This window comes from Carex rostrata, chromosome 6 (assembly GCF_964058835.1).
Source record: "Carex rostrata chromosome 6, lpCarRost1.2, whole genome shotgun sequence".
Classification (NCBI taxonomy): Eukaryota; Viridiplantae; Streptophyta; class Magnoliopsida; order Poales; family Cyperaceae; genus Carex; species Carex rostrata.
The window spans coordinates 4,644,946-4,662,810 of NC_135923.1; the positions used below are offsets into that span (position 1 = coordinate 4,644,946).

General features: G+C 34.4%; 3 protein-coding genes across 3 annotated transcripts; all 3 read left to right on the forward strand.

Annotated features, from left to right (window-relative positions):
- Positions 1-843: 843 nt before the first annotated feature.
- LOC144556123 (pathogenesis-related protein 1-like) lies at positions 844-1,811 on the forward strand. Its single transcript, XM_078304614.1, has 2 exons — positions 844-1,128; positions 1,272-1,811. Exons 1-2 carry the CDS (start codon positions 948-950, stop codon positions 1,556-1,558), a joined length of 468 nt encoding a protein of 155 aa, XP_078160740.1. The 5' UTR covers positions 844-947; the 3' UTR covers positions 1,559-1,811.
- A 3,340-nt stretch (positions 1,812-5,151) lies between these two features.
- Positions 5,152-6,082, forward strand: LOC144556120 (pathogenesis-related protein 1-like). The gene is made up of 2 exons (XM_078304611.1): positions 5,152-5,418; positions 5,574-6,082. Exons 1-2 carry the CDS (start codon positions 5,238-5,240, stop codon positions 5,858-5,860), a joined length of 468 nt encoding a protein of 155 aa, XP_078160737.1. The 5' UTR covers positions 5,152-5,237; the 3' UTR covers positions 5,861-6,082.
- A 2,793-nt stretch (positions 6,083-8,875) lies between these two features.
- LOC144555104 (putative pectinesterase/pectinesterase inhibitor 21) lies at positions 8,876-11,816 on the forward strand. The gene is made up of 4 exons (XM_078303324.1): positions 8,876-9,803; positions 9,927-10,449; positions 10,811-11,034; positions 11,171-11,816. Exons 1-4 carry the CDS (start codon positions 9,312-9,314, stop codon positions 11,663-11,665), a joined length of 1,734 nt encoding a protein of 577 aa, XP_078159450.1. The 5' UTR covers positions 8,876-9,311; the 3' UTR covers positions 11,666-11,816.
- The last annotated feature ends 6,049 nt before the right edge of the window (positions 11,817-17,865 follow it).

A 17,865-nucleotide genomic window follows, 5' to 3' on the forward strand; every position in this document is an offset into this window, starting at 1 on the left:
GCAGCTGAGAAATGAGAATGAAGTTGTATAAAGATGAACATCAGTACATCACCATGCAAAGATGGATATCACCATGTACTAAAAAAAGCTTTGAATTGATCTCCATACCCTTCATTTTTATGTTATTACCAAAACAATATTGACCCATTTAGTCGTCCAAAGGAGAATTAATTTCCTTCAAAGAAAAATGGAACTCAGAGATATCCCTTTGTCTGTTTGTCACATTGGCGAATTAATTAGTTGATCTCAAGCATAAAATGTATTACTTTCTTAATCGAGTTTTCCAATACTTTGATGGTAGTCAAATTAAGATAGAAGAACATGACGCACCAACCAATTCATTAAAAAAATATATATGGAGATTTACATAATGACACCTTATAAAAATATTTTACATTATTATTAGAAGAGAAAATCAATTTATTACAGTCTTTTTTTTTTAAACCTTCGCAAAAGCTATAAAGTTGTGAAGAGAAATCAAACTCTTGATCCTTGGATACAACAGCTATAGGATTTTTTTCTAGCCAACTGTGCTACCTTCCCTTTCATCGAGTCTGCGTCGTCTGCATTAACTCAAAAGAGAATATTTTGAGTTAATAGATCTCAGCCGTCTGATTGTAAACGGAGCCCATCCGGCCACCACGTATAATGTAGGGGGCTTTAATATTAGTGTGGAATTTGCACGAATTTTAAAGTTTATCAGATGGTCCAGAACTCCAGATGCTAAAAAGATTTATTTTTGATTTAATGCAGAGGATAAGAATTCCCTTTCATTACACTTTTTCCTATTACAGTCAGAATTGATAGGCTAAAGCCACACCAACCCACCCTGCTAGTCATCTATATAAACACTCCAACACTCACTAAACCTTCATCCCACTGCAACTTAGCACAATCTGCATTTAGAGTTGCAAGTAACCTCACTTCCCTTCAACTCATAAGCAACCATGAGTTCCAGCTGGTCATGCGAAGTCGAATCCTCGGTCCCGGCCCCACGGCTCTTTAAGGCGGCCATCATGGACTGGCACAACCTGGCCCCTAAACTCTCACCCGATAAAGTTGTCAGTGCCGTCCCGGTAGAGGGTGATGGTGGTGTTGGCAGCATCAGGCAATTCAATTTTGCCCCAGGTACTTTCAAAAAATATTTTTAAAGAGCTTGAATTTACATTTTATTTACTGTCTTCATTCTATCCATCTAATTACAAAACTCTGGCAACAAATAATTAATAAATTACACAAATTCATGCCCTGATCAAATTTCACAATTACAGGGATGCCCTTCAGCTATGTAAAAGAGCGCCTAGACTTCATTGATGTAGAGAAATTTGAGGTCAAGAGCTCATTGATTGAGGGCGGTGGGATCGGGACCCATGTCGAGTCGGCGTCTTCTGACACCGTATTCGTGCCCAAGGATGGTGGCTGTGTGGTGAAGGTGGTCGGTTCTTACAAGCCAGTGCCTGGAGCCAACGCTGAGGAGGAAGCAGAGAGGGTCAAGGCATCATTTGTCAGAATCATCAAGACTGCCGAGGCTTATCTTGTCGCCAACCCCGATGCTTAGAACTAATTAATACTTTTGCATTCATATCCAATTTAGAGCTTTGATTATGAGAATTAAAGAGAGTAATTATGGTGCTGGAGAATAAAAGTGAAGATGCTCTGGTTTTCTTTTCTGAGAGTGTATGTTCTGTTTTTATCCTTTTTTTGTTGCATCAGTATGTGTACTAAGATGTGCAGCATGTGCTTGCTGTTAATCTACTCTTTTAGTGAGAATAATTGTAAAGAAGGTTTGATAAATTATTTGTGAAGGGCAAGCCTTTTTTTTTAAATGAATGTTAAGAGATCTTGTCTTGATTGGCCAAAATTTATTAAAAGGATGGATAGGAGGTCAATGGGCAGAAAGCGAATTGTAATTTATATAATAATAAATGACTGATGTGCTTCTTTTCTTTTTCATGCATATACCACATCAACCAGTGACTAACTGGTATCATCTCTGAAAAAAAATCCAGCGTGCATTAATTAGCAAGAAGTCTTCAGCCAAGACAGCCAACAGTCTACAAACAGGACAAAATGAAGTAAAAAAATTAAGAATACAAGAGAACTTTGATCGTGGCTAAAGGTCTACTAACTAATTAGCTATATTCTAGAGAACCTGTTTTCGATCTAGTAACAAAAAAAATGCTTTCCGTGCTTTCCGTGCTTTCCGTGTGAAAGATTACACGTTCCAATAAAAAAAAACATTTAATATTTATAAATAATAAATAATAAATAATTTGATAACTTCACCTCTCACTTTTACTCATAAAAATAATTATCTGTATCCTCCACCACTTAGCCTTTGACTGCGGTCAAATTAAAGGTCTGCGGACTGATCAACACATAAAGTCAAATAGTATTGGCCCTCATCCAACCCTAGTTGTTGGTAAATGGTCTCAGTTAAATCTCTAAAATTAAGTCATTGCCTTATGCTAAACATAAATTGAAGGTCGATACTATAATTAGAACAATCGTATCCTCTTATGACTTCACCACTAAACAGTTACCTCAATAATTTTAGTTCAACGAGTCAATTATTCTAAAAATTATAATTATGTATCTAAATTAATAAACTACTAAAAAAATGTAAATATCTTAAAAAAGCTTCTATAAAAAAAAACTTGCAGAACAGTTGATGGGAGAGATAGTACACAATTGATTAAGGAATTATATATATATAGAGAGATAGTACACAAGGTTCTAAATAGTAATTATCATCTGAAAGGTTAAATAAAAAGCTATCGCAAATAGCATAGTTATAGCGAAAGCTATCCTACATAGCGTCTTTAGTTCAAAATTGATTAAGGAATTATTATATTTATATTGAACCAGTACAAAGTCCAAATTATTATTCAAAAGATCTCTAATAATATCATAAACTATCTATCTTTTTCTATTTAAAAGCAAAAGCAATACGGGCCTTAAAAAATATTCAGTTTGGATCTTTAAATAAAAGTCTATGTAGCATAGCGTGCACTGTAGCGTGTAGCGCAAATAGTGGACTGCTATTACCGCTATAGAGATCCTAGCTGAAATAGCGCACTTTTATTCCATAGCTTATTGTTTAAGGTCTGAAAACGCTATAGCGCCACAATTGCGTCACTATAGCACGCTATTTAGAACACTAATAGTACATGATAGAGTACATGGTGGAATGCAGACATTGTCTGCACACTCCAAAAGAAAAAAAATTAATTGTAGAAATTATTAAAATCAGACGTACAAAAATAAAAAGAGTGTTTTGTTTTTAACAAATATAGAAAAATCTGGTTCATTGAGTCCGGTTCAAATATTATGGATCAGACTCAATGATTCATATCCTTTATTTTCTTTTTCTGTTTAGTTTGGATCTAGACTGTCCAATTAGGGAATAATCAAGCTCTGGTCTCCACAGATGATCTCGGAAAAACATAATATTTGAATCTAAATCATATAGTCAGATTCATATATCTTGAATCATATTCAATGAGTGAAATTTTTCTATATTTGTTAGAAACAAAACACTCTACTCTTTCTATTTATGTACATATCTTGAATCATATTCAATGAGTGAAATTTTTCTATATTTGTTAGAAACAAAACACTCTACTCTTTCTATTTATGTACGTCTGAATTCAACAATTTCTATGAATTAAAAAATCCCCTCCAAAAGAGAGGTACGTAGACTAGATATGTGGATCTCTCAAGCTATGTGCATACTACCGTAATGATCTGAGATTGTTAAAAAGATAGGCTAACTTTAAATTTATATTTATTTTCAATGCTCATAATAAAATATTCCGTCCGCAACTCAGGAACAAGTATTCATATTCAATATATGTTAGAAATTTAAAGAAACGTTTCCATTTAAAATGAAATGGCATGTTTGCATTTAAAATAAAAGAATATTTTTGTAAATTCAATTTTAAAATAACTAAATGCAAGGAGCTGACACAGAACCATTACGATAAGATACACAGCTACAAGCTTCACTGCATTCTACAATTAGTTTTTACTTTACATCAATGAATTTATGATAGGGACAGCTCATCTTGAGCAACTCTTTTTGTTTTATTTTTCTTATATTTGGAAGCATAATCTCACGACAAGAATAAAAATACACATGTTTGTAGAACTATTTTATATCCATTATTCTCTAATATAAAAACAACATACATATATAAGAATATACAATAACAAGATAATATGCGGATCACATGCAGTTCATATGCGGATCATATGAACTCATATGCGGTATATGCGGTTCATATGCGGATCATATGCGGTTCATATGCGGATCATACGCGGTATGCGGATCATATGCGGTATGCGGTCAAAAATTATGCGGCCGCATATGCGGAACCGCATATTATACCGCATATTAATTTTCTATGCGGTTCGGAACCGCATACGCATATGCGACCGCATAGACTGCATTTTGTTACACTGAACATAACTCATGTAACTCTTCATTCTTAAATCAAATAGAGGTTAGACCTCCATTTTCCTCAAAAAAAATAACTAAATACAAGGTTAAATAAATAAAAGAAATAGAAGGGAAAATGTGAAGTTTTTATAGGCATACAAATGTGAAGTTTTATGGGCATAAAAATGTGAAGTTTTTTTATGGTGCTTTTATGAGAAATTGGCTATTTTAAAAGTGTATATAAATACACTAAACCATTTTAGAGTGAGGCTATAGTACTATACATAACATATATCGGTCCGCACTATAGATTCATATTACAAATAATTGATCCGAAATAATCTGAAATGTTCAACATGATATCCATAGTTAATGTCCTCTAAAAAGATAATTAATTAATTTTGTTCAAAGAAAAATAGAACTCAGAGATATCCCTTTGTGACATTGACGAATAAATTAGTTGATCTCAAGCATCAAATGAATTATGTAACTTAATCGAGTTTCCAATACTTTGATGGTAGTCAAAGATAGAAGAACATGACGCACCAACCAATTCATTAAAAAAATATATGGAGATTTACATAATGCCACCTTATAAAAATATTTTCATTATTATTAGAAAAGAAAATCAATTCTGTTACGGTCAGAATTGATAGGCTAAAGCCACACCAACCCACCCTGCTAGTCATCTATATAAACACTCCAACACTCACTAAACCTTCATCCCACTGCAACTTAGCACAATCTGCATTTAGAGTTGCAAGTAACCTCACTTCCCTTCAACTCATAAGCAACCATGAGTTCCAGCTGGTCATGCGAAGTCGAATCCTCTGTCCCGGCCCCACGCCTCTTTAAGGCGGCCATCATGGACTGGCACAACCTGGCCCCTAAGCTCTCACCTGATAAAGTTGTCAGCGCCGTCCCGGTAGAGGGCGACGGTGGTGTTGGCAGCATCAGGCAATTCAACTTTGCCCCAGGTACTTTCAAAAAATCTTTTTCCTTATTTCATACCAATCATGTTTAAAGAGCTTTATTTAGTGTCTTCATTTTATCCATCTAATTACAAAACTCTGGCAACAAATAATTAATAAACTGCACAAATTCATGCCCTGATCAAATTTCACAATTACAGGGATGCCCTTCAGCTATGTAAAAGAGCGCCTAGACTTCATTGATGTAGAGAAATTTGAGGTCAAGAGCTCATTGATTGAGGGCGGTGGGATCGGGACCCACGTCGAGTCGGCGTCTTCTGACACCGTATTCGTGTCCAAGGATGGTGGCTGTGTGGTGAAGGTGGTCGGTTCTTACAAGCCGGTGCCTGGAGCCAATGCCGACGAGGAAGCAGAGAGGGTCAAGGCATCATTTGTCGGAATCATCAAGACTGCCGAGGCTTATCTTCTCGCCAACCCCGATGCTTAAAACTAATACTTTTGCATTCATTATTCAATTTAGAGCTTTGATTATGAGAATAAAAGTGAAGACGGTCTGGTTTTCTTTTCTGAGAATGCATGTATGTTCTGCTTTTTTATCCTGTTTTTTTTTGTTGCATCAGTATGTGTACTAAGATGTGCTTGCTGTTAATGTACTATTTTGGTGAGAATAATTGTAATGAAGGTTTGATAAATTATTTGTGAAGAGCAAGACTTTTTGTTTTTAAATCAATGTTAAGAGATCTTGTCTTGATTGGCAAAAATTTATTAAAAGGATGGATAGGAGGTCAATGGGCAGAAAGCGAATTGTAATTTATAATAAATGACTGATGCGCTTCTTTTGTTGTTGATGAATATATATATACAATATCAACCATGACTGATGGGAGTAACTATTTGCTTTGAACGATCAGTAACTGGTATGAACTGTTAATTAATACAGCATTAATTAGCAAGAAGTCCTCATTTTTTTTTTTTCATTAACAAGAAGTTTTCGGTCAATAGTCTATGAACAGGATAAATCTAGTAGACAAATTAAGAATAGAAGAGAAGTTTGTATGTCACATAAATTGGCAGAATCTTATTATGCCATCAGTTTGTACCCAAGCTTACATGAGAAATATATAAACTAAGGGTGTCTTTGGATGCAATTTCGAAAATAACAAGAATAGTAATAACTTAAAATTAGCGTTATTTCATCGTTTGAATGGGTTAATAAAAATAACTCTGTTTTTAAGATGATCCAAACATAAAATAATAAAAAAGAATAGTTACTAATTCAAAAATAGTGTTAACCCAAATGCTAACATACACCTCAAAGGATTCATGCTACCTCCTCTCTGAAAGACTTTGACTCGTGGTCAAAGATCTGCTAACTAATCATCTCTATATATCCTCCACCAATTAGCGTTTGACTTATGGTCAAAGTTCGACTGACTAATCAACACATAAAGTCAAATAATATTGGCCAGTTTGGAATTGTGTATTTTTCCTTTCGAAATTTTTATGAGAACATGACTGTTTTCCACCACTACTTGAAACTCGATAATATTCACTTTCTAATCACAAAAGTATCAAGAAATTTAGTAACTATCAAGTATTGATCAATTGTTGTTCATTTTAATATATATTCTTAACACGTTTATGTATCAATTCATAAGTCGCTTTGATAAATTTTTATCAAGTAAATAAAAATATTACTTGATAATTGTTATTTTCCCACTTTTGATAGCCTAGCTAACAATTAATTAAGTTCATATAGTTGTACTGTTGTTCGATAATATTTTAAGGATTGTTGAATTTCAAACATTTGAAATTACAAGTCATAATGTACAATAAAATATACACAATCTCGTCAATTTTAACAGATTTGATAAGTGAATAATATAAATCTTGCTTATTAGTAGAGATTGTGCTGAGTATGATGTTATTGATGCTGCTTTTACAGCGGCTGATTCATCTACTGTTGATTCTGGATCTTCTTTTGCTAGTACCTCTACTCGATTTATGGTTAGGATTGATTAGTATGTGCTTGTCAGGTTATTTTAATGTGCTTTGTTTTCTTGAATATATTGTGTTCTAGATATACTGGCAATATGTTATGTTTTTGTGTTTTCTGACAGTAGTTTTAAATATCCTTTTGATGCTTCACATCTTGAGGATCTTTATCATTTCTAGTTTTTTTATGTTTTGTATGAATTGCTATGTGACTTGTCATTTTTATCAAAAAAAAAAAAAAATCTTGTTTATTGGATTTTAAATTGAGATTTTATTTTTAAAAGTTGTTAAGATTGTCAAAATCAAATGATCCCTCTACTAAATAAATTTAGATTATCCATGTACTATATATCTTATTTAATAAACAACTATACATTATACATTAACAAGTGCCGATCGTATTTAGTCTGAGAAGTCGATGAAAATGCGACACAGTGATAAGGAAATTTTGTATTCATACAAATTATTAAATTCAGTGATACAGAAATAAAAAGAGTATTTTGTTTCCAATAAATATAGAAACATTAAATTTATTGAGTCCGATTCAATATTATAGATAAGAGTTAATGGCTCATATTCAATTCTAACATGATCAAATGTGACAGTCGCATTGAGATTGATCCGAAAAAATCGATAGAAAAGTAATTTTGCTGTCACATTTGATCATGTTAGAATTGGATAGAAATCATTGAGTCTTATTTATAATTTTATTTATAATTTTAGATCAGATTCAATGAATTTATTTTTTTTATATTTGTTAGAGACGAGACACTTTTTATATTTCTGTACCTACAAATTTAATAATTTTTATAGATAAAAAATTCTCCAGTGACAGAAGCAATCTTTTGAACGACCCTCTTTGGGTTTCTGCGTTGATTTTTCAAATGGGCCCATTTATGCATATTTTAATGGATGGCAAATGCGAATCCATCAAGATCAAGACTAAATTAATTCTATAGATCATATATTTATGGGCCGTTGCCATCCATTAAAATGCTGAGATTATTAATTACATATATATATCCAAAAATCTCATCCTCGTATCTTAATTGCGAGGTCATACTGACATACTCTTTTTACAAAGCATATAGGTATTAGCATGTAGTAATTAATGTACAAATGAGGAAATTGTTTTTCATTTGAGATAAAGGAAGCGGCCTAATTTTAAGATGGTTTGAAAATCTCTATTTTATTAAAATTTTGCACCATTTAAAAAACAATGATTTTTCAAACTATCTAAATAAATAGTAAATAAATTTCAAAAAATATAAAATTTGGTCTCCAAACACATTTTAGTATAGATTGAATATTTAACGGTTTGGATCGATTGTTTGGACTTTAAAAATCGAAAAAGCAAATTATTTGTTCTGAAGACTAGTAAAAAATATTTTGAGCTTAGCCATTCTCTCTCTCATAAATATGTCAATAACTTTATTCTACGATCATATCATGAAGTATCAACTATCCATATATATCAATATATCACTAGCAGGGGAAGGTTTAAATTTCCTCATTTATAGGCAGCAGGTTTTTCTTATCTGTATATTCTGCTTCCAAAACAGAATCAAAGGTATTAATTGTTATAAGCTGAAGTCACCGGATCCTGTCCTTCGCAGGGAGCACCAGCTCCAGCTCCTGACGAGCATCCCTTTTGAGCAGTATTGCCACTTTTGCAGTTATCCGTGAAATTCAGCATGATCAATGAATTACAACGGTTTCCATTTTACCACAATTAGCAAATAAATTAAACGATCTCTTTGAAACAAGCTTAACTTTTTCTATTTTTCTTGTGGCTTTCCCTTGCCTTTCGCTGTTCCTCTCTAACGATCATGCTGTATATAGTTTCATCTTCCCCAAATCTTATATAAACCTAATTAATCAAAAGCCATCTCCAATCAATCCGTTCTAGCCTCGGTCCAAAAGTTTTCGAAAAAAAACACCAAATGGGCAATAAAAAGGGTGTCATAATCGGAGGGTCTGTGGTGCTCCTTGTGGCAGTCGTTGCCGCAGTTGCCGTTATATCGACACAAAGCGGCAAGAAGAGCTCTAGCTCCGGGAGCTCTGATTCAAACCAACTTTCGACATCTGTCAAGGCGATCAAGGAATTCTGTCATCCGGTCGACTATAAACAGACATGCGAGAGTGCGCTTGAGAGCGCCACGGTTAATGCATCAAGCCCGACCGACTTGGCCCAGGCTATGTTTAAGGTCACGTCTGACCGCATCGCCATGGCAATGAACCAGTCAGAGACCTTGAACACCCTTGCTAATGACCCGCGCACAGCTGGTGCCTTGGAGAATTGCAAGGAGTTGTTGGAGTATGCGGTCGAGGATTTACAGACATCCTTTGATAAGCTCGGTGGGTTCGAGATGACCAACTTTAAGAAGGCCACCGACGACCTTAGAACATGGCTCTCTGCTGCCCTAACTTATCAAGTATGTATAATTTTACTTCATAAACATATAAATAATTCTAAAGGTTCATGTTTTTCATAATATCATATTAAACATTTTAGGCATATATATTGATCCTTTCATTATGTAATTAATATATATAAGGATACCTGCATGGACGGGTTCGACAACACCACAGGTGATGCTGCTGCAAAGATGCAACAGTCGCTCAAAAGCACCGGTGAACTCACGACCAACATCCTTGCCGTAGTTGATGAGTTCTCCAAGCAACTAGCAAACCTAGACCTTCCTTTCTTAAACAACAACAAGAGGCGTCTTCTCGAAGAAGGTGAAGAGGAGGCCATCTCCGGTGGAATCCCCAGTTGGGTGACCAGTGATAAGCGCAGCCTGATCGAGACAGGTCCCGCAAAACCCAAGCCAAATTTGACTGTGGCCAAGGACGGTTCTGGCGACTTCAAAACCATCAAGGAGGCGCTTGAAAAGGTGCCCCAAAAGAGTGAGGAGAACTTTGTTATCTACATCAAGGCGGGTATTTACAAGGAGTACATCACCGTTAACAGGTCGACACACAACCTCGTCATGTATGGTGATGGGCCTACCAAGACTATCATCTCTGGCAACAAGAACTTCAAGATGAACCTCACAACCAAGGACACTGCTACCTTTGGTAAGCCCAAATATTTATCTCGAGCAGAGCCTGACTTTCAAGTTGTGGGTGTCAAATGTCAGCGTAGTCAATTATATAAAATTTACATGTTGTGCACAAAGGTCAATTTTACAATATACATAGTATTTTACTTTAAATTAATTATATAGAAAATTACATACAAGTACAAACCATCCTCCTCTGTCTATGTAAATATAATTGCACGTGTGATCCATGTGTGATTTGGGTAGCCTTTATGCAAAGTTAGAAGAAGACAAGAAAAAATCTTCTGCATTACTATGAACAAATTTCCTTTGCAAAAAAACAGCTTAAGATTTTGCAGCGTGTTAATTGTCATTTCATATCTTTAAACTTTTAACAGAGGCCATCGGAAATGGGTTTTTTGCTCGTGATCTTGGGATTGAGAACACCGCCGGCCCACAGAACCACCAGGCTGTGGCCCTTCGCGTGCAATCTGATCTCTCGGTGTTCTACAACTGCCACTTCAATGGTTACCAAGACACCCTGTACACTCACGCCAACCGACAGTTCTACCGCGATTGCACCGTCTCTGGCACCATCGACTTCATCTTCGGCAATGCCCAGGTCTCTACACAATCTCTATTTCCTAATTAATGATGCAATGTATATTCTATATCAGATACATGTGTGTGTGTCATATGGTTATGTGTTTGAAACTTTGAATCCTAAACTAACTTCTAGCATTTGGTTGTAAATACAGGTCATCTTCCAGAACTGCCTCCTCCTAGTGCGCAAACCAATGGACACCCAGAGCAACATTGTTACCGCACAGGGACGAAAGGAGCAGCGCTCGGCCGGTGGCATTGTGATCATAAACTGCACCGTCTCAGCGGATCCAACATTTTTCCCGGTGCGCAACAAGATTCAGACCTACCTCGGCCGCCCGTGGAAGGAGTACTCCCGCACATTCTTCATCCAGTCTCAGCTCGATGACCTGATCAACCCACAGGGCTGGCTTCCATGGCTCGGCAACTTCGCGCTCAACACTTGCTTCTACTCTGAGTTTGATAACCGCGGGCCTGGATCCGACACGAGCAAGCGTGCCAAGTGGAGGGGTGTTAGGACTATCACCTACACCGATGCACAGCAGTTCACTGTGGAGCACTTCATTCAGGGCACCCAATGGATTTCAAAGACGAGCGTGCCGTTTATCCCCGGATTGCTCCCTCAAAGCGAACCCGGCAGGATCCACTAAGGAACTGGTGGGTACTAAGAGGTTTTTAGAAATTGGACCGAGATCAATTCATGTTGAGTTGCTTGTTGTAATGAGATCATAATGACAATGTCGAAATTAACCCTCTTTTTTTATGTGATGAGTGGATGGTATGAGCTTGGTTGTATCTTTTCTTGATCAGTATGCCTCCAAACAATTTTCTCTTACTAGAAAATGGATTCCTAATTTCCTATCATAGCGCTCAATGGTATAATTGCTTTTAATTCGTTCTCAATATTCTTAATTTCTTATAGTTTATCTAAGCGTAACTAAGTCCATGTCAACAAAATCAAAAGGCCCAATCATTAATGCTAATTTGAACGAGAAAAGTATATAATTTGAGTAGAACTAGGGTGTTCTTAAGTCTTTGTGAACTTAAGTCTAAAATCTGTCAAATTGGTTTCAAATGAAGAATTCGAACCATTGAAACTTACCTACTTTATGAGTGATGCACCTACGTGTGAAAATTTTAAACATTTAAATTAATTTAGTATAAAGTCAAACGGTCAAAAAATATTCAAAAAATGAATGCATCAAAATTAATTTATTAAGTTTCGCTTGACTTTTTACTAAATTAATTCGAATTTTTTAAATTTTCATATGTAGACGCATCACTCGTAAGATAGGTGGATCTCAACTGTTTGGATTCGTAATTTAAAGCTGATTTGACAGATTTTAGAATTGAGTTCACCAATAGACTTGATGAACTTAGGAACACCTTAGTTCTACTCATATAATTTTCAATTTTGAATGTTTAAAGGCTTCACGACTTAAATTTGAAACAGCAACGGATATTGCAAGGTGCGCGACTGCGCGTTCTTTTCAAACACAAAACTGGGTTTAAGCTGAAGCTGGACTACAATTACACATAAACTTAATTCAAGCCTGATTCATATACAATCCATTTGATAAAAATCAGGCTGTATAAATTTGTTACATGGCCCAAAAGATTCGGCCCGATCGTGTCATTCTGCGTGCACATGTCAGCAATTGTTGTACCTTTAGATTAGCATTAGATTGCTGATGAACGCTTGAGACCGTTCGGAAATTTCATTAAAAAATTCAATGCACCGAGCCGAATGCCCAGACGTGTAACGAGTCATTTGATCACAGAATTGAACATCATACGAATTTTGGTTCGATGTACATCGGACCTCCATTTCCTTTGCAATTAATAGAGCCTGAAGAAAAAAAATCTAATAAATCTGAGATAAAAGTTTCCTACTTTATAATTCTTTATTGTCCAAGATAGCAAAAATGCGCAATAAATGCTGTTAAAGTGAACCATATATTTTGCTTGAATTTTGAAATTGTATGCACACGGAAAAAAAATGCATTAACCGTTTTCCATTTGCAGAGATCGTTAAAATTCTCAATTACCAGTTAAACGTTTTCAGAAAGAACACACATTTTTTTTATTTATCAATTTTCGCTGTGTTTCTGATTTATGGCATGTTGATAAATTTTGACTTAACATAAAATTAAAAATATTTATTGTAGTTAATCTATTAATTAAAGCTAGATGTTAAAAAGTAACTACAAGCAGAGTTGTTTTTCAGACTTTATTCTGAAAATATAAATATATATGTAAGAAAAAAAATGTCTTTAAATGTGACTATTTCTCTGAGAAAAATTGATAAACTGATCTCCTCTTATTCTTCATCCCCTCCAACTTTAAATCAAACATATACTGACAAGATCATTTGGAGATAGACCTCATCAGGGCACTTCACAGTACACTCCTTATACACTTGGTTAGAATATGGGGGTATAAACAATACAACACACAGTACCCTATGGAAAGCTAAAATACTCCTGAAAATTAAAATCTTTGTTTGGCTACTAAAAGAAGGTAAAATTCTGACTAAGGACAATTTAGCAAAAAGGGGATGGACAGGTGTTCAAAATTATGTCTTTTGTGATTCTTTAGAAACTATTAATCACATTTTTGTTACTTGTCCCTTAATTACAAGAATATGGTCCTTGATTGCACAACACAATAATTTTTTATTTAATTGTACATCAGTAACAGATTTATGGCTTCTAGACGCTTGGATACCACTCAAGGATAGCCTATTAATTGAATTAATTAGGGCTGCCACACTTTGGACCATATGGTTAGCAAGAAACAAAGTATGCTTTAATAATTCTACCTTGCCCTCAGCTGCTTATTTAGGATCTCAAATAATAGCCTTAACCTCTTTCTGGTGTAAATCAAACTTAGATGAATCATATTTTAAATTAACTATGGTACTTCCTATGGATACCGTGTTTTTGTCTCAAGCGGACGCTATAATCCTCTCGAAGAGCGATACCCCCTCAGAGGAGGACGACAACTCTTGGGATTCAGAGGACGATCCATGTCATGGATTAGAGGGGTCCAACCTTTCTGATTACCTCCATGACAGAGCAGAGTTAGATGCGATAGACGCAGCTTATTTTTCGTCTGAGACAACAAATGCCCAGCTTAGCTCTACTCACATCAGCTCTTCTATTGAACCTTAGCTTATCTCTAGAAAATAATTCAGACTCTTTTGTGTGTAATAAGTGTATTATGCTATTTCCTAAACTCCAGGTTCTAGAATAAGTAGATATCTACTAGTTGCTTCACAACTAGTACGATCATTAGTATTACTTGCTTTTGGTTTTATCAAACTAGTCTTGTATGAAAACTTATTGTTTCTAATAGAAACAGGTGGAATACTCCACTTTTATCAACAAAAAAAAAAATTGATATTCACTTTTGAATATAAAAGTAAATATATTTTCAAACCCTTAAAATCTGTAAAATTGCAAACAACACAATTACCACGTGAAAAATTTATAGAAAACATAAACATATGGTATTATTATAGTTTTGTTACATTTTAGGCATAAGATGTGGTAGAGGTAAGAAACCTTAATTAAGGGGCAATTTCATGTATATCTCTCAAAAGTTTCAATATTACGTATTTATTCCTTTAAAATCAGTAATTACATATTATCCTTAAAAACCATATAAACACACGTATTTGTCTAATCTAACTATATAACATATTAAATATCTCCAAAATAATTAAATAACATTTTTTAAAACTTAAAAAAATATTTTAAGTGTTAATTAATAATATGTTGACTATTATACCCTTTGTTTTTGTCTTTTTAGTCCGTCTAAGCTCTCTTTTCTCTAAGGCGTCAAACCTCCCGCCCCTCTCTCCAAGCGAAGATGGAAAATTAAAGCAACTATGGGCGGAAAAAATCTATGAGAGGAGAGGCAACTAGGGAGGCGGGGAGAAATCTGTGATTTGACGAATTTGGAGAGAGAGGCGGAAGAGGTTTGGCACCTTACATAGAAGAGAACTCAGGCGGACTAAAGGTACCGAAGGACATAATAGTCAACATATTATTAATTAATATTGTAAAATAAATTTTAAAGTTTAAAAAAATATTATTTAATTATTTTTGGAGATATTTGATATGTTAAATAGTTAGATTGAATAAATATGTGAGTTTGTATGATTTTTAAGGATAAACATGCAATTATTGATTTTGGAGAGATAAATACATAATATTGAAACTTTTGAGGGACATACATAAAATCCCCCCTAAAAACTAACTCTATTTGTGGAGTCTATATTTGATTGAAAAAAAAATATATCATCTGGAATATTTAACGAATTAGATACGATAAAATAAAAAAGAGAGGCCCTCGACTTTAAAGTTAGAAAAGTATTATTATTTTTTATAAATAATGATGCAACAATCTTTTTATATAGAAAGAGGTCTTGGCAAGAATCTATCTTGTGCAATATTAAACATTAATTTCTAATAAGTAGAGTATAAATCATATTAATAAAGAGGGAATGCGTATCCTCTGCATTAACTTACAAGGGAATCTTCTGAGTTAATGAAACTCAACTGTTCAATTTGTTTTAAGATTTGTGCGGATTAGATCTGCACTAATATTGAAACTTCCCCTATGTTATAAGCAGAATTCGGACTGGCTCCGTTTAAAATTAGACGGTTAAGATTCATTAATTCAAAAGATTCCCTTTTGAGTTAATACAGAGAATACGCATTCAGGGTCCGAGAGGGGGGAGCATAGATTAGTTGCACGTGTAAACTTAATGATTTTGTTCATCTTCGATACGGAATGCAAATAAAATTAACTTCATTGCGTCTCGCGTCCCTTTTTATGTTCATTTCATTGCAGATGTTTGTAAAACACAATCTAAGGATTTTTTTTTTTTTTAAATAGAATTGTTTTTTTTTTTTGTTCCTCAATTATATAGTATATGTACTACCCCAAATATATCAATCACTAAGGTTGTTAATTCACAGGGGGCTGCTCTACACTTTAGATGGAGTTTTAATGGCATTATGCAATTAGAATGGCAACAGATTCTACTTATTAGTTCTTGTAGTTTTACACATAATATAGACAAAATAGCATAGAGATGGAAGACTAATGGGCAATTCTCTGTTAAGTCTACTTATGATTTGTTAAACTTTAGAGGAATTAATAAGAATAAGTATAAGTATGTTATATGTTGGGACCTTCCTCTTCCTCCAAAAATTAGAATATTCTTGTGGTTGCTCTTGCACAATAGAATTCTGACTAGACAAAATCTATGAAAAAAGGGTGGCAAGGGGAAGTTACATGTCAATTCTGTAATAAAAAAGAAACAGTCAATCATTTATTTCTTAGATGTAAAATAGCTAAACAAATTTGGTTTTGGATGGGTCAAAGTCAACAACAGTTAGACAAATAGAAAACTTGTAAACATATATTTGAATTTGCAGATGCACTACCAAACCAACAAAAAATTGCTTTCTGGTGATTTTCAGTGCCCCATGCTAGATCCTTTGGAAGAATAGAAACAAAACAATCTTTCAAGATACACCACTTAAATCTGTTTGATCATTTATCCTACTAATTGTTTCTATCTTTGAATACTGGTCAGGTCATATGGATAAGAAAATTAAGATGGCTGATGCTGAATGGATGCCAGAGGACCTCAATGATATACCCTTGCAAGCTTTGGACTCTACAGACAATCAAACTGTGCTTCACCATGGTGCCGAAGATGCAGTGATGGAAGGAGTAGCTGGACTATCAGCAGAGTGATATTATGAAGGATAAATCAGCTAAGTTTTGTATATATCCGCGGATAGGATCTTTTTATTCCAGTCCCATGTTCGGAGGCTTAATATCAGTTTTATTTTCCATAACAGTGATCTGGTGGACAATTAAAAGAAGAGCTTTTTTCTTTTGCTCTTTACCAGCTTTTATAATTAGTGTTTAGTTGTTATGTGGACAGATATTAGTAATATGTAAGTTACTATCATGTTTCATATATGAAACGGGCACTTGATGCCTTTTTTTCAAAAAATATATATATATATATAATTGTTTTTTTTTAAATTTAACGGAACAAACGCTATACGTGAGGAAGCTATAAAAATAGACTTCACTGATTCTAAAAATCGGTGGAGGCAAAATATCATTTTCTCTACCGATCCCTAGGATCGATAGAGCAAAAAAAATCACATTTATCTCAAATCAGCACTATCGGTGGTTCAAAAATGACTCGACCGATCCTAGAGATCGGTGGAGAAAATATTTTCTGCCTCCACAGGATCGGTGGAGTCTTTTTTTATAACTTTACCACAAATAATGCTTGTTCCGTTAAAAAGATTAAAAACAATTATAGGATCGGTGGAGAAATATTTTTCCGCTTTCACAGAATCGGTGGAGTCTTTTCTTATAACTTTACCACAAACAATGCTTGTTCCATTAAGAAGATTAAAAACAGTTATATTTTTTAAAAAAAATCCATCGAAGTAAATATGTTAATTTTTATTTCAGAGAGATGTCATTGGCGCCAAACAAAAATCTGAAACTTTATCACTAAGAGCATCTAAATCCGTGAAACTCTTGGAGTTTCTAAATAACTATTAACTAATTTTTAGAAATTTTGTCTCTGAAAGTTTCTAAACCCTCACATCCCTGAAACTAAAATTAGAATTTCTTAATTGTCACATCAGCAAATAAATTACAAGAAAAAAGAATTTCAGCGAATTATTTGGCCACGTCAGAGTTTATAAACGGTTTCTTATTAAGAAACTTTGGAGCAAAGTTGCTAAATAAAAAACCCATCTGCATCCCTGAAACTGATTTAAAAACTGCCACATCAGATTAA

Bases quoted from the DNA above. Each gene is read 5' to 3' on its own strand.
- LOC144555104 (XM_078303324.1), top strand. From the start codon at position 9,312: ATGGGCAATAAAAAGGGTGTCATAATCGGAGGGTCTGTGGTGCTCCTT. The intron at 10,450-10,810 runs GTAAGCCCAAAT...AACTTTTAACAG, and splicing joins CAAGGACACTGCTACCTTTG to AGGCCATCGGAAATGGGTTT. The intron at 11,035-11,170 runs GTCTCTACACAA...TTGTAAATACAG, and splicing joins TCATCTTCGGCAATGCCCAG to GTCATCTTCCAGAACTGCCT.
- LOC144556123 (XM_078304614.1), top strand. From the start codon at position 948: ATGAGTTCCAGCTGGTCATGCGAAGTCGAATCCTCGGTCCCGGCCCCA. The intron at 1,129-1,271 runs GTACTTTCAAAA...TCACAATTACAG, and splicing joins GCAATTCAATTTTGCCCCAG to GGATGCCCTTCAGCTATGTA.
- LOC144556120 (XM_078304611.1), top strand. From the start codon at position 5,238: ATGAGTTCCAGCTGGTCATGCGAAGTCGAATCCTCTGTCCCGGCCCCA. The intron at 5,419-5,573 runs GTACTTTCAAAA...TCACAATTACAG, and splicing joins GCAATTCAACTTTGCCCCAG to GGATGCCCTTCAGCTATGTA.